Source organism: Lepisosteus platostomus, chromosome 17 (genome assembly GCF_059453375.1).
Source record: "Lepisosteus platostomus isolate fLepPlt1 chromosome 17, fLepPlt1.hap1, whole genome shotgun sequence".
NCBI classification, from domain to species: Eukaryota; Metazoa; Chordata; class Actinopteri; order Semionotiformes; family Lepisosteidae; genus Lepisosteus; species Lepisosteus platostomus.
In genome coordinates, this window is record NC_142627.1 from 20,642,039 (window position 1) to 20,657,246 (window position 15,208).

General features: G+C 34.9%; 1 protein-coding gene across 6 annotated transcripts in view; it reads left to right on the plus strand.

Annotated features, from left to right (window-relative positions):
- Nucleotides 1-15,208, plus strand: part of rgs7b (regulator of G protein signaling 7b) — a 97,428-nt gene that overhangs the window by 65,256 nt on the left and 16,964 nt on the right. For all 6 annotated transcript variants that reach the window (XM_088610163.1, XM_088610159.1, XM_088610158.1 and 3 more), the window contains 7 exons: nt 2,222-2,286; nt 3,217-3,293; nt 3,761-3,842; nt 10,007-10,081; nt 10,205-10,303; nt 13,466-13,527; nt 14,446-14,556. In XM_088610163.1, the coding sequence (XP_088466289.1) occupies nt 2,222-2,286; nt 3,217-3,293; nt 3,761-3,842; nt 10,007-10,081; nt 10,205-10,303; nt 13,466-13,527; nt 14,446-14,556 (571 nt within the window). The remainder of the gene's footprint in view (nt 1-2,221; nt 2,287-3,216; nt 3,294-3,760; nt 3,843-10,006; nt 10,082-10,204; nt 10,304-13,465; nt 13,528-14,445; nt 14,557-15,208) is intronic.

A 15,208-nucleotide genomic window follows, 5' to 3' on the forward strand; every position in this document is an offset into this window, starting at 1 on the left:
GTAAAATCCTGTACCTCATAGATTCTGCATGTTGTGAGGCTTTTCAGTGTTCACAGGGCAACTATTTTGGTCTTGCAAGACTCTGGAAAGCAAATGATATGACGTGTGACTTACCATCAATTTACAGCCAAGGATTCTGTCAACCTGCTCTGAAACTAGAGCAAGACTCCTTAGTGGGAGTAATAATGCCAAATATATTTTTCAAGGTGCTTGTATGAAAGAAGAATCATCAGTTAAACCATAGCCCAACCCAGATCCAGTGATTAATGTTGATTTTCATTGATGACTCAAAATTTAAAATCTAATTGAGTGTTTCTGGAACATCATTGGCTATGATGCTAACATCATAGGGTTAGCGTTCTTGCAGTTCTAATACATTTTTTTACTCTCAGTACTAGATTTTGGGGCCCAAGTGAACTTTAAGATGTGATAATTTGCTTGTATGTTGATTTTTTTTGTGAGAATTTCACCTCCTTCCTGGAACTAAGGTGATTATGGTAACTAGGACTATGGTAACTAACTTTTTAGAACTAAGTTTTTATTAATTTGTTGTGAAATATACCTTTGTGATTTATATGTAAGATGGCCTGAACTCACAGGACGCAGAAGTGATTAGTATGTACTGTATAGTATTTTGTACTAATTTGGAGGTTGATTTAATTTCTTAGAATTTATATTTGCTTACTGGCTTACACCAAGTACAGAGAATTCCTAATGCTATGTACAAATCTTTCACCGTACGTTTTGTAAAAAGACTCACAGAGCTCTAACATTCTAACATTGGAAAAAGATGCACAGTGATACATTCTCATCAGTTAATACGGTATATACAGAATATAATTCAAGCTTATGCACACAGCTCATTATTGCACTCAGGTTCTGAAACCCAAGGTTTTAGTTTTTTTATACAAATGTTTTACATTTCAAAAGGCTTGGACTTTGATAGTTTCATTGAAATATCCTTCTTATTAGGAAGCTTGACCAAGAAGCAAAGCTGAAGAATCCAGGGTTACATAATTTCTGAAACATTAGTACAAAAAGTAATAGTAATTCAAAATATTTTTATCGGTAATTATTTACTAATTAAATAATATTTTAAATAAAAACAATATTCCTTAAAATACTAGATTAAGATATATAATATATAATAGTAAAAAAATATTCTATACTGTAAAATATATTCTAACATAATATTTTAGTCTAACTTCAAAGATTACTTATGAAAGGCCTTAAAAGAACGTTTACAACACAAGAGAAGAAAGACAGAAGGAATATTTCCCTGCAGCTAGAATTCCCTCTAAAATGTAATATAAAATATGGATAATAATAATAAAATACATATATTAATAATTTAATCCAAGTTTAATGCTTGAATTAGTGTTTTCCAATTGGTCATTTACCAGTGAGCTAATTAATGGCCTTTTCCATTCCACAAGAAACCTTTACACAGTGTGTACAATATTTTTATGGATGGTACAGATCCCAAAAGTAGGCAGAACCAATGTCATTACCCGCAAAGAGCTGTAGGGTGTGTACTACACATTCAAACTTGGATCTAACTTGGATCACTATTAAATTACTATTAAAATGTGTCTACAAGGTTATCACTAAACACAAATAACAAATTCAATTATTTTTATACAGTAAATATAAAAATTGTTCATATTTTATGTTATGAATTGCAGTTCAATAATGATCTATGTCACAGGAATAATTAACTTTTGATGCATACAAGAATCACCTATTAAACCTCCCAGATGGCTGGGGATTTCCTTGAAAAGTATTTGCAAATTAAATCCTTGTTCAATTTCTCATGCTCATTGGCCTTGCTAACCTCCCTTCTGCAAGTCAATTTACATAATCTTTTGTGTTCTTGCTGGTTTCAGGGGTAGCTTCATTATACAGTACCTCTTTGCTTAATAGAGTATATAGTATCAACAGATACAGTGCAGTAAAAATCATCTCTACAAGCAGCATATTTGATAGAGATTCTAATTAACCCAGCCAGCATGTCTTTGGGAGGTGGCAGTAAATCAGAGTACTGAGAGAACACCTACACAAAGAGGGAGATGAACATGCAAACTCCAAGCAGAAGTTGCCCCAGACAGAAAACAAACCCAGAATTTAAGAATTGCTAGCACACTGCAAGGAAAAATATAATCTCTTTAGCAAACATGTCATCTGTTGACTACAGCTTTTAACTGTGTTTTTTTTTTTCCAGCGGTGTACCTCTGCAAAAGAACAATGCAAAACAAAGCACGTCTGGAGCTTGCAGACTATGAAGCAGTAAGACCGTTTTTCAATCCAGTCCGTTGTCAATTGAAAGACTGAGCAAAAATGACTAGAATTATGGATGAACAGCTGCTGCCCAACAGGCTCTGTACTGTAGGTCATCCTTAAGTTATAAGTTTGTAAAGACTTGGAAAACAGATGAGTTTTGGTCAATTTAATATGTCTTGTGGTTCAAATCAGGAAGAAGTTGCCACCCACAATCCTTGAGAGCTGCACAGTTTTGGGATTTGCATTTCACATGATCTCTAAACTACCAAATTTAATAACTCGATTTGAATAGTCACTCCAGTAGTAAAAAAAACTATTACAAATTGGTGATTTAAGGGCAACCAATAAAATCTGTTGGAGTTCAGCTTGTCCTAATTCATAATTGTCAGATGTTCCTTGGAATTGAAATCAATTACAGTTCTCTATGCTTGAAGCAAAAAGGATATTTCTGCACAGCAAAATACACATCAAGATTCACTGTTGTCTTAAAACAAAATTGCAGTGGGACATTGCCATAGAATTGTTTTTCCATAAAGGAAACGTATTGGTTGAAAAGAGAAGGACAATGCAAACTAGGACTTTTACACAAAATATTATTTATGTGTCTGAAATGGCATATCCCCCTGCAATAATCGATAATACTACTGTACCTCTATAAAGCTGTACATTGTAACAAATCTTGCTCGGGATACTGTATGTCTGATATACATTTTTTGATGAATTGTGTATTTTACATTCTGTTAAGTCATGCAGAGATTGCGTCCAGACATGTTTAGTGACCTTCTGCGTAGTTTCCGAGGCAGACAATACTACACCAAGCCACTGAGTCGCTTGGTCTTTGGGGGAAAAATAACACGACAGGAGAATAGTGAATATGATGTAGAGTTTGTTAAATTTTTAAAGGACATGTTCCCACATCTGACCCTTGTATTTCAGGAGAGCTTAGCAAGGCTACAGAGAGCATTTGCTCGAAAATGGGAATTTATATTTATGCAAGCAGAAGCACAAGCAAAGTAAGTGTGACTTTTGAAATGCTGGAGTGTGCATACATTTTGATGGATGCTCTTAATATGGTATTAAGGACCTCTCAATTAATCAACTTTAAGGATGCTAAGCCCTTGTGATGTACTGTAACTCAATCTTTTCCATATACTGTATAAACCTGTCTTCCACTTTATCATTGTTTTTGAATTTGTAAATCGCACTGCAGTATGTTTCAAAGCTGTCACACATGGCAGAACATGAGATAATATATTTAATACAATCCAGCAAGTCTAAAAATATTATATATAGTATTTTATGATTTGGAATCACTGCTTTTTGACAAAATGCATATTGATATTCAGGAGATGATTAAAATACCAGAAATATTTAATCTTCTGTGTTATTTTTCTTCAGTATAGAAAGTCAGGTTACCTACAGTACAGTACAGTATATTCAATTTCAATTCTAACAAATGTTTAAATCTTTTGTCCTATAGAGTTGACAAGAAAAGAGATAAAATTGAAAGGAAAATACTTGACAGTCAAGAAAGAGCATTTTGGGATGTGCACAGACCAGTTGTAAGTACAGTCATTCTCATTTGACAATATGTTTTTAAGAAGAAGAATGAAACATAATGAAGAATCATAATCAATAGTAGAGTGATTGTACTATATTTTACTTCATCAGAAAATAGCAATAATGTGTTTTTCATTTGCTTTGCCTTAGTAGCAAAGTGATTTGATATTGCCAGGAAATTTCCCTGATACCAATTTCTATATAAAACAAATCAAATTTAAATCACTCTCACTCATTAGGGATGTCACAGTTTCTTTTTTCTTTTTTCTTAACAATTTTATAACCAAGAAGATAAAATAATAGATGAAACAAATATTTTTATACAGACTATATACAATTCTCTTTGTACACTTGGCATGAGTTTACAGACCCAATGGGTTTAAGTAAGTTTTCTTAAATTAATAAGTCACATGCAGAATGATTCTATGAAGACAACTGTCATTTCCTATACAAGAATGCATCCAATTATAGCAAGAAAGCTAAACTTTGCAAGGTATATTTAAAATGCAAATTAATGTCTACAGATATGAAAAACCCTGCTTATTTTATTCAATTTAAATACAGTGACTACTGTATATCAACAAAGGATTCAAGTTGTAAATACAGCTTTGCTGTTGAATCCTGTACATCTAACTCAAGTTTGTGCTTTTGAATATGACTCCCATTCATATTCACTTTAGCACTGTTTCTCAGTTCTGACTAGCCAAAAGCTAGCTTCTAGTAAAATGAGTATCCCATGATCCAGTTGTTTGTCAGATGTCATCTGCTAGCCACATGACCTTCACGTGATCTGAGTTGCTAAGGTGACCAGACCTCTTGCTGACTTTTAACTGATCCTTTTCTTATTGACCTGGATAACCTTTTCCATGGGTAAACCATTCTGAGTATCTGAAAAGAGGAAGGGAATATCATACCATGCCCTCAAGCCTTCAGGGACCCTTTTTGGCTGAATGCAACCTTATTGACAAATCTACTGTAATGCTGGTGTACCATTAATAAAGGGGGCTTTATATAAAAGAAAACATCATAGGCCATTGCAAATGTGAGGTATTTGTCAGCAATGAGCTTCTGACTAAATCCTCTTTTTATTTTACAAATACACTGGCTCTTTAAGAGCAATGATCAGGCTCATTTTTCCCACCCAGTATAGCATCTTGCTTAGAACAGGAGCAAAGAATTGCTGGGGATCCTTGAGGAATTATCCAGTGTAGTGTCTGAAAATAGACAGCATGTCCTGCCTGTTTTTGTTCAGTACTCCTGTCATCCTTTCCAGCAGTTGCCGATGTCAATACATCAAATTTAAGATGCAGGAGTAACAGCAGGAACAATACGTTATTTCTCCATATTGAACAATAAAACACATTTTGAAAAGGTTTCTCTCAGTGAATAAGGCTTGTTATTGATTAACATTAGGGTGGTTGCAATTTGACTGAGATGCCGCCACTTCTATTATGTGATGATAAAAGCAAAGAACATAACTCATAAATGTGATTTATTTCAAATAATTAAAATAGTGGTAAACAAAAGGAGCTAATAGAAAAAAAAAAAGATGATTGAACCAAATCAAGGCCACTTCTGTTCTGAACCCAGTTTCTACTGTATCAAAGATATGTTATAGTACTAGTAACATAAGCCATTACATTGTAACATTTTTCAAAGTTTATATTTACTTTTCAATTAATATTTGAGTCTTTTTATGAATATATTTTTGTGTTAGTGTGGTCCATAAATACCCAAATATAGAAACTGGAAAACCTCTATCTTTTATACTCTATATTTCTGATTTTCAGTTTGTCCATCCATCTGTTGGACTCTCTGTAGGGCAGTGCACTAAAAGCATGTTGTGTAAAACTGTAATTTTCTGGCATTAGAACAGATTTTCATGTGCTAAGCATCACCATCACCAAATTAGTAGTACCACATCTTTGTTTATTAGCTGGTCTACTGTACAGTTACAGTCATTAACACACAGTAGGGAATAGTGCATTAGTGTGTAGTCAGTGTTATTTTAAATTGGTTTCCCTTTTCTAAAAGACAGAGTTTTATGCTGTAAATTGGTAAGGGAGGTTCCAATTAGAATGTGTTAAATTTCAAAAAGAAATTCAACAAGGTTCTATTATTCAGTCAAATAGGTTTTAAAATAAAAAGGTGATAGCAAGCGCTTAAAAGAACAGATGGTGAAGATGGACCTTGTTTGATGTGTTAATTGACAAAGTGTAGCTGTGGGATGGGCTGCTCACCTGTTTCTACAAAAGATGATAGATGTGGTTTTCAAAAAGGTATAATATGAACAATACTTTTTGTACTGTAGACTCAAAATACAGTATATTAAACCCACAACTCCTGATGTGATAGCAAGATTAAAGGCATTTTAAATTTGGTGCTATTGAATGTTTTCTTAAAATGATCACAATAACTGTATAAACTGACATTTTGAGAAGAAAAAACTATTTTAATAAATCTGATGATTTCATAAATTGATGTTTAATGCAGCTGGATTTAAATATGGCTTTATTAATCCTTCAGGTCTATAAGCAATGATCTGCTTAAAGAGGAGGATAAAACTGATTTTGGTGAAGTTATATTTTTTAGAGTGAAGTCTTTTCCCTAGTAATTACTAATAAACCTTGGTTTCACAAAGCTGAATATTGCTCAGTTGTAGTTTCCTTTTCTGTTTTTAATAAATATCACAAAATGGGAATGTTTAATAGTCAGGGAATAAACCAGGCTAAACAAAGAATTTTTGCGGTCACTCAAGTAAGCCCAAGACCCAGAAATATCTTTGTCACTTTTGAAGATTTGCATTCAGTCCTTAACATGTTTGTTGTCTGCCTGCTCAAATATCAAGCCTTTGCCCTTGTTTCAGGGACAGACTTGGAAAGACACAGTACTTTGTATTTTCTTTTAAGGTTTAAACCCACAAAAATCCACACTTAGCTGCATGGACAGACTCGGTGAGAAATCCTTCACACAAATCTCACTTCTTCTAGCAAGTCTATTTCTTCTGTAGCTCAGCCAGTGAGTACTGTCCAGATGTTACCTTGCTGATCTTCTCAAGGCAGCTAAGCACTAGTTTGTATTCAGGAGAGCAACAGTAGGAAGAACTACTAATAGGATGTACTGAAGTATGTCTGTGTATTACTCAGACTGATGCAGGCATAGCCAGTAACTTAACTAGTGTTTATTAATATGGTCACAGTAATTATACTTTACCAGATATTCTCTACAATGTTTTTGGTGATAATTTCTACTGTCATACACCCCCTTAGATATTTCATCACATTTGTATAACATTTGCCTTTACTGTATAATTTTCTTTTTTGCATCAAGATTAATTACTGGGGAAAGGAGTACCTTGCCGGAATGTTTTTCCTCTAGATTGTTAAACCAGTTTCTGCATGAGTGCCGCAGAGAATGATGACATATTTCTGAAGCCAGATCCATTACATGGACTAAAAGCATTGTCATTTAGCACTGCAGCGCAGTAACCGCAGGGCACTGGTACATAATAACTCTCAAGTGCTATTTTCTGATGCCTTTTTGGATTTGTTTCAGAAAGTTTGGAATTCTCAAAAAGATCATTGTACTGTAATTTCAGTGGTACTTTCTTTTTAATCAATGCATTTTACTAAATGCTTCGCCAATTACTTCTAACATCAGGTAGTGTACTTCTTAATATAAAAACCTTTACTGTACCAATGCTCTTAATATGTTATTTGTATCCACTCAAATAGGATGAAGTCTCAATTAATTATTACATTTCAGAGTTATTAATTACTGGTGATATCACAATTTTTATCAGACTATGTGTTGTGATTTGCCTATAGTAACTAAGCAATCAACCAACATTGCATGCTATTCATCTTTTTATAACTAGAACACATATGCATGTTTATATATTTACAGTATATTATTTATTTATATTTCATATTTATTTGTACTACTTAATTTGGAATTTAGCTTTATATTTACCAAGATTCTGCCACAATGGGAGGAAGGGTAATGCTGTAATGCTTTTTGAGTGTGTGTCACGGTTATGCATTGTTTCATTTGCAAGCAGTGTCTATAGGTGTAGCATCCACTGGTGGAGTGGTGCAGCTCTCAGAGACAAGTCTGAAAGCTCCGAAGTGCTTGGCATCATACTGGGGTCATGGTTGGATGTTTGTATATATTGTTACAGGCTGAGATACAGTAGGTGACAATGGAGGTGTCTAAGAATCTGGATAAAGCATTTCCAGCTTCAAAGGGATGTTTGCGAAGTTGTAGGGTTTCAGAGTCTATAACCAAAGCAATAATAGAGGTTCCCAAAATAAGGTTTACCTTAGTTAATTAAATTGTGGGTTAATACGTGTCAATTAACAGTCATTGACATTGCAATATTTGTGAAAAAGTCATGTCTGGTTATGCTGTAAACAAAATTAAGTACTGTATCTGTTCTTTTCTAGTCTCTGAATCAGGCAAAATACTGGTTTGGCAACAGCACTTAATTATTGTTAAAGACAAAAACCCTTCAATTGCAATAACAACAACTCACATTACTTTTATAGATTGAACATGGAGAGGCTTGTGCTAAATAACCCTTCTTGCATTTATGTAATGTATGGGAACTGAGTGCAAGCTTTGTTGTAATCAAGGACGTGAAGATTTATCTCTCGTTTGCCATATAATAGTTATGAATTTAAAGCATAATAATGGCTAAGGACTATCAGTTTCAGTCAGGTCCCCATGAGACATTTTACATATCCTTCTGCAGATGGTGGATTATTAACAAGCTAATATAAGGCCCTGCACTCACATAATGTAAGCAATTGGGATGCACTACAGAAATAATTCATTCTCATTTGCAATTGATCTCCTGGACAGTGCTTCAAACTGTGTGCAAACTTTATTACTTCGAGAAAGAAACTGGACCGATTTATTTTTGGGGGCTAGAATCCAGAAAGTTGCAGCTTGGAATATCCCTGTGCTACTGTACCTTCTGATGTCAGATCACATTGCAGCTCAGAGGCGTGTCTAATATCTTGAAGGGCTTCCACTCATTTGATAATAGGAATTGTAATATACTGCAGCTTAACTGTTTTTATGTACGTTTGCAATATATCTCCATTTATTGTGGAAGAAATAATTTCAGAGCAGGTTTTGAGCCTACAAAACACAGTAAAAACATTTGCCAGTGGCCTTACAGGTACTGTATACAGTCATGTAAATAGAGAATTTATCATTAGTACAAGTGCTGGAAACAAATAAAAGGTATCTTTCCATCTTTTGGGAAGCCGCACTAAGAAGACTCATTTTTAAGATTGCTAATATGGCTAGTAGTGATTGATATAATGTGATTTGAACTGCCCTCTAGTATAGCTGATGTTTATTTTTCCACTGGATTTCCTTAAGATTTTTATTGGAAGTTCAGAACATGACCTTTATTATAAAGTGTATAAGACCTAAAAAAGCATGTGCTTTACTTATATTGGGTTTTAGTAATATGACATTATTAATGTTCCAGTGTGCCATTTCATGTCTGGTTTGAACAGGCTCTGAACATAAACCCATTTCATGAAAGAAAAATGTTTTAAACCGAATTGATTTGCAGTTGTGTTAAACTACACTGTCACAAACACCAGTTACTGACCTTGTTTTGCAGCACAGACAGTTTGATTCATGGGTTGTCTCCTTGTTTTAGATTGTATCCTTATCAGTAACTCCTGTACAGGCATACACTCCATCTGCCTGACATGATCTGTTATGAATTTCATAAACTAGCTTTGATAAACTAGTTACGGGAGCTGATGACTCATTGTTCTTGCTGGGTTTTTTTTCTAAGCAGTATTTGAATTAAGTGTAAAAAAGAAAAACATGCTTTTTACAGTGTTCACACAAATTGCAACACCGATTTAAATTGAAATGATCCTCTTTATGCTTTGTTATAAACAGTATTAGAGAAAACGTATTTCAACAATATGAATATTTCAGTAAGGTGTTTGTCAATCTTCAAAATCATTCCTATGCACATAAACATATTTGGAATTATGTACATAAAAAAACTTAACTAGTTAAGGCATCAACCTGGAATAAGGAAGCTTCTGATTATACTTGAAATATTACCACCTATAACCTTAGAAAGGTCATATTTTAATAACTCCATTTGTTGCCTTGTGTTTTATTTTAGCCTGGTTGTGTAAATACAACAGAGGTTGACATAAAGAAATCCTCAAGAATGAAAAACCCTCACAAAACAAGGAAGGTAAGTCTTTTCTCTTTTTGCCAGTAGCCCAAAAGCTGTATATCGGCGACATGGCAGTTTCAGACTAACAGAAGTGGATAATCTTAGCTGAAGTGAATGTGATACTGTGAAATTGTTTTGTAGTCTGTGTACGGATTGCAGAATGACATCCGAAGCCACAGCCCTACCCACACACCTGCAGCTGAAGCAAAGCAGCCCACAGCAGAAGAGCTGCATGACCAGGTAAGAGCTGCCCTGACTGTGCTTGTGCTAGTGCTTGAGTCCTTAATCTGTTCAATGATTGGATAACTTTTGGTCATCATTAACTCAGAGTAACAATTACCTGCTAGACTTCGAAGATCACTGGAATAATTTACATCACTTTACATAAGAACATTAAGAGAAGTTAAAAGGGAACTGCAATGCTATTTTTATATTTTGGGGTTGGAAAGAATTTACATTGCTGAGTGCATTTCCAACCAAGTAAAATGTACACAGTGTTTGTAAAAAACGTCCGGTGATGTGAAATGACCTTATTACATTGCAATGAAGCAGGCTTGTGAATACAGTACCTCTCATTTAATCCAACAGAAGTATTGCTCTCAATTTGGAGACAAGTTTTGCTGACAAATACAGTATGTTGGAACATTTTTGACATATCTTGTTGGAAGATTTTTGTGGAGAAATGACTGCTTGCACAGCCTGTGCTTACAGTATTTGCTCGTACATCACATTACATTAGTCATTACAGTGGCTAGTGAGCAGGAAGGGCCGCATCAACTCATGATTCATGAGAACTCAAATGCAGATTTGTGACAACAGTACTTTCACCATTTTGTGCATAATTCAAAACGTGTAAAAAATTTCTATAACATCAATACATTTATTTTGTTACTGAGATTTAATAACTCATCCGAGAAATTGGGACTGCAGTTTGCCTTTAACTATGGGAGAAGACCCATCTTTATAATGTACAGTATGGGAAGAGATTGTTTCACCGACTCAGACTTAGTTTTCGGTTCTAAACCTTGGCAGTTAAATGTTTTCTAATATCTGTTCAAATTTTTTATTTTAAACGAAAAAAAATGTTTAAGTATAATATAAAATACCAACAGTGTCATCCCTGTTTGTTTCCAATAAAAACTTGGAAACCCTCCATTAAATCTCTCCTTAGCCTTCTTTTCTTGAATGAGAAGATTGCTATTCTTTCAGTCTGCCTCATAGCTGATCTCCCTGAACCCTGGAATAAGTCTTATGCTCTTCACTGAAAAATCCCTTTCTATGCTCTTTATTGTGTATCCAAGCAATACTTTACTGTGAGTGCTTTCTGCATGTTTTATGCTGTGATTTCTGACTGTCATCTATAATTATTTGAACTTGTTTCATGTTGAAAAACTGTGCTCTGAGGCCCTATGTAACTCGACACAAAGCAAATGCAAATAGTGAAAAAGCTAGCACTTTCAAGTCTGTTAAAGCAGGCAATTTATATGGATAATGTAGAGGAGCTAGAGATTAAATATTGAAAGAAAACAGCTTTTAGAAGATATTTCTTTTAAAATTGAAATTAAACCAACTTGTATTCACTCAGTTTCAGTGTTATAAAATTGCACAACACAAGCATCAACAGACTAGATTATTTTACATAAAATACACAAACTCAGTACACTGTTCTACAGTACAGCACTCCCACTTCTTGTTTGCCATGCACTGTTTGGTTATTTGATGTTATGTTTTATTTTGAACACTGTGATGGGGTACAATCTCTTACCCCAGTATAGTGTACCTATCCAGTGTACCAGTATAGTGTATATCTCATACCCCAGTATATACAGTATAGTGTACATACTGTACACTATAGAGTGTTTTGCCATCAGACCTAGACAAGGTAAGCTTTAAAATGAAGATATGCATGTACCTGTTGCAGAAGTTTTGTGTTGTTCAAATACAGCAACAAACTGGGAAATGAAAACTAAATGGACTTATAAATAGGAGTGTTTGTTTTGTATCTTACACCCAACTTCACTATAGGCCAAAGGCACTCTCAGGCTCACAGCCAAAAATATAGCCTGAGAAGCATTAGCCATCCTGCATCCTTAGTGCCCTCTTGTGTTCTGGAGGGGAGGTGGTCTGTCATTTCTACCACTGTGGAGCCATTTGAGCATAAATCTATTTGTGTACAAATGTTTAGGAAAATATAAAATTATTTTGTGGTCATTTGTGTGGGAAGAAAGGGCTGTTCTTTGTATAGTATCATTTTATTACCTTGTATGTGAAGGAGCAAGACAAGCCTCTCCTTCACAGTAGTAACAAGGTGGAAAGGAGTTTCCAAAATAAAAACTTGGCTCACAGCCCAGATAGGGTATCCTCCTGCAGATCTCTGAAAAGGTAACTGTTCTGGTGTTCTTCCATCATACTTTTCCATGTGTTTTAGTAATAAAACTGCTCCTGATTTTTGGCAGAAGACCTATGTCCTTGGGGATATTTATGCACCAGGCCCAAGAACCCTGCTTTTCAAAAGGGTTCTGGTGACATTATTAAATAAGTACATGTACAGTACATCTGTACCATTCTGCTACAAATTGTTTGTTTCTGCAGTAACAAACAATTTTGATGGTTAAGATTGTGATTATTCATGAACCGATAATCCGTCTTCCAACATTATTTTATGATCATGGGCTAATATCATGAAATATTTTATTTCTCAAACAGGTTGTGTACTAAAAGTAATATATTGCACTTTGCAATAATCAAACTAATATTGTGTAATATACAGCACATTTTCTACAATATTGTTCTTCAAACATAGTTATTTGTGTTTTTACACTTTGCTTTTTAAAATATTTTTGTACAGTAAACACATTGCAAACACTAAAAACATCTACAGTGCACAACACCCCAATCAAAATGTAGTACAATAATGTACGGAAATAAGCTACTATGAAAAATTTGATGTGATTATCCCACGTTTTTTCAAATCCAGCTACCCCTTCTCCCTTAGGGTGTCTGATAATCGATGATCTACTGTAATTCAAATCCATCCAATTGGAAATTGGCCTTTCATTTATTTACAACTTTGTGTCTGGCAATAAGCCATGTCTGCTGTACTTTGTAGAGACCTCCTGGGTGCCACATGAAGATCTAACTGAATTCATGCAGGAATGACTAAACATCAAACAGTCTTCAAGTGTTCTGAAACATATTAGTGAAAAAAACTGTTCATTTTCTGATCTTAGGTTTCCTTGAGAGTCTGTAACACTCTAGTGTGTCAATTGGTCTTTTTCCATATGACTTGTCATATGTTGCTGAAATTGATTTACACATTTTCTCTCAAATAATTCAGAGTTGTGTTTTCCTGTAGAAAACTGTTGTTTCAGTGACACCTGTCTTCCTGTTCTGTCTTTTCAGATAAAATTTTGGCAAGTGCAGTTAGACAGACATCGATTAAAAATGTCTAAAGTTGCAGAAAGGTAAGACATGCTTACTTCATAATCTATATTCTGTGTATACACAGCACTGGATATGCATCTGCCATATAAATTCTGTTGTAGCAGATCTGTGTAGTCATCACACTACAGACAGGGTAAACAAAGCCAAGAAAGCAGTGGGACCATTTCATAAAGAATGTCCCACAGACGCTATTTCAAACTCTTGTTGCCATTTATCAAGCAAAACAAAAACAGCTCTATGAAGCTTGAACTCTTCTGAAAAACGTCCTAATGCAAAAAAAAAATAATAATTAGTTGAGAATAAAACCTAGCCGAGGAGTTATCTGAGCTCTGGTCACGGTGGCTTCTGCTGCTCTCTCTGCAACCTGAGCCAGAGCTCCTCGGGAGGTGACGCTTACTGTAGGTAATGCGGCCCACACCTGCAGCAGCTCGGGGGCCGTGAGCGCAGCTTGACAGCCAGGTGTGTGCTGGTAAAAATGGCTGCCACACCCAGGTAGCGTCTACCTACAGTATCAATGTGTCTGTCCCCGGGTTTATTTACAGTAGCTGTACAAGACCCTTAACCTGAGAAACATGTCACATCAATTCCTAAAAAATCACGAATCAACAAATTAATTTAAACTCAATGCATATGGGAATGATAAGGACATTTGTAAGTGTACAGTATGTAAGCACGCAGTGCATATACAGAAGTTGTGTATGTGACGTGATTCAAAATGTCTTTGGTGAATAACCAGTCAAATGTCCATTAATGTGCAAAAATGATAACATCTGAATTTTTTATTCTGATATAAAAACAATAAATTAGATCAAAAAAGGCAATTTTCTTCTGCATTGTGTTGATTATTTTGTTGGAGATTGATAGCCAAATTTGATGCTTCAGTATTTGCAGTGTTAACATCTGTGAGAGTATCTTTTTACAACAAAGTTTCTCTTCAGTTTATTAGGCTACACAGAACAATACATTGAATATGACCCATTTCTCACACCACCTGATCCCTCAAATCCCTGGATGTCGGATGACACCACATTGTGGGAGCTGGAAGCAAGGTTCGTAGCAGAACATTCCCTTCCATTCTCATTCTTTCCAGTAAGTTATTTCGTGTTTGCCATTATCTACTGCAGGACCCTGGTTCTGGGACACCCATGTGTCTTCCAGTTCATCTTCCAGTTTAGGTGTCAATCTGAAGCTGATTTATTTATTTAACTGAACTTCTTGCTTGATTATTATTCTGTGATCAGTCTTTGGTTTCAAAAACACTATGCAGTAATTTTTGAAAGAACAAATAACTACTAGTAAAAACTGTACTAAATAACATCGTGCAGTTCTTCTGAAAGCAAAAAAAGATCTTAACACTTAGCTACAGATGAATTACCCTTATTCAGAGTTCTAAACAAAAACTAGAAGTTGCAGGAGTCTTCCAAGATGAGTGCCGAAAACCACTGACCTAGAAGATGTTAGAGAGCTCGTAAGAGATGTTGGAAATCATCTTGTAAGAGGGATGCTCACACCCTTAGAAGGCTCCACGGCCAAAATGTGTTTTCTTTCTTCTCTTTTCAGCATGAAAGAAACCTATTACTTGTTCCATTATAAATAGAATGTGTTAATGGCAATAAGAAATGTAAAGTGCAAAATGATTTTCAGTGTCCTTAAACGTACTGTATGTTTAATGAATGAGACATCTACGAAAGCTGTTCATCA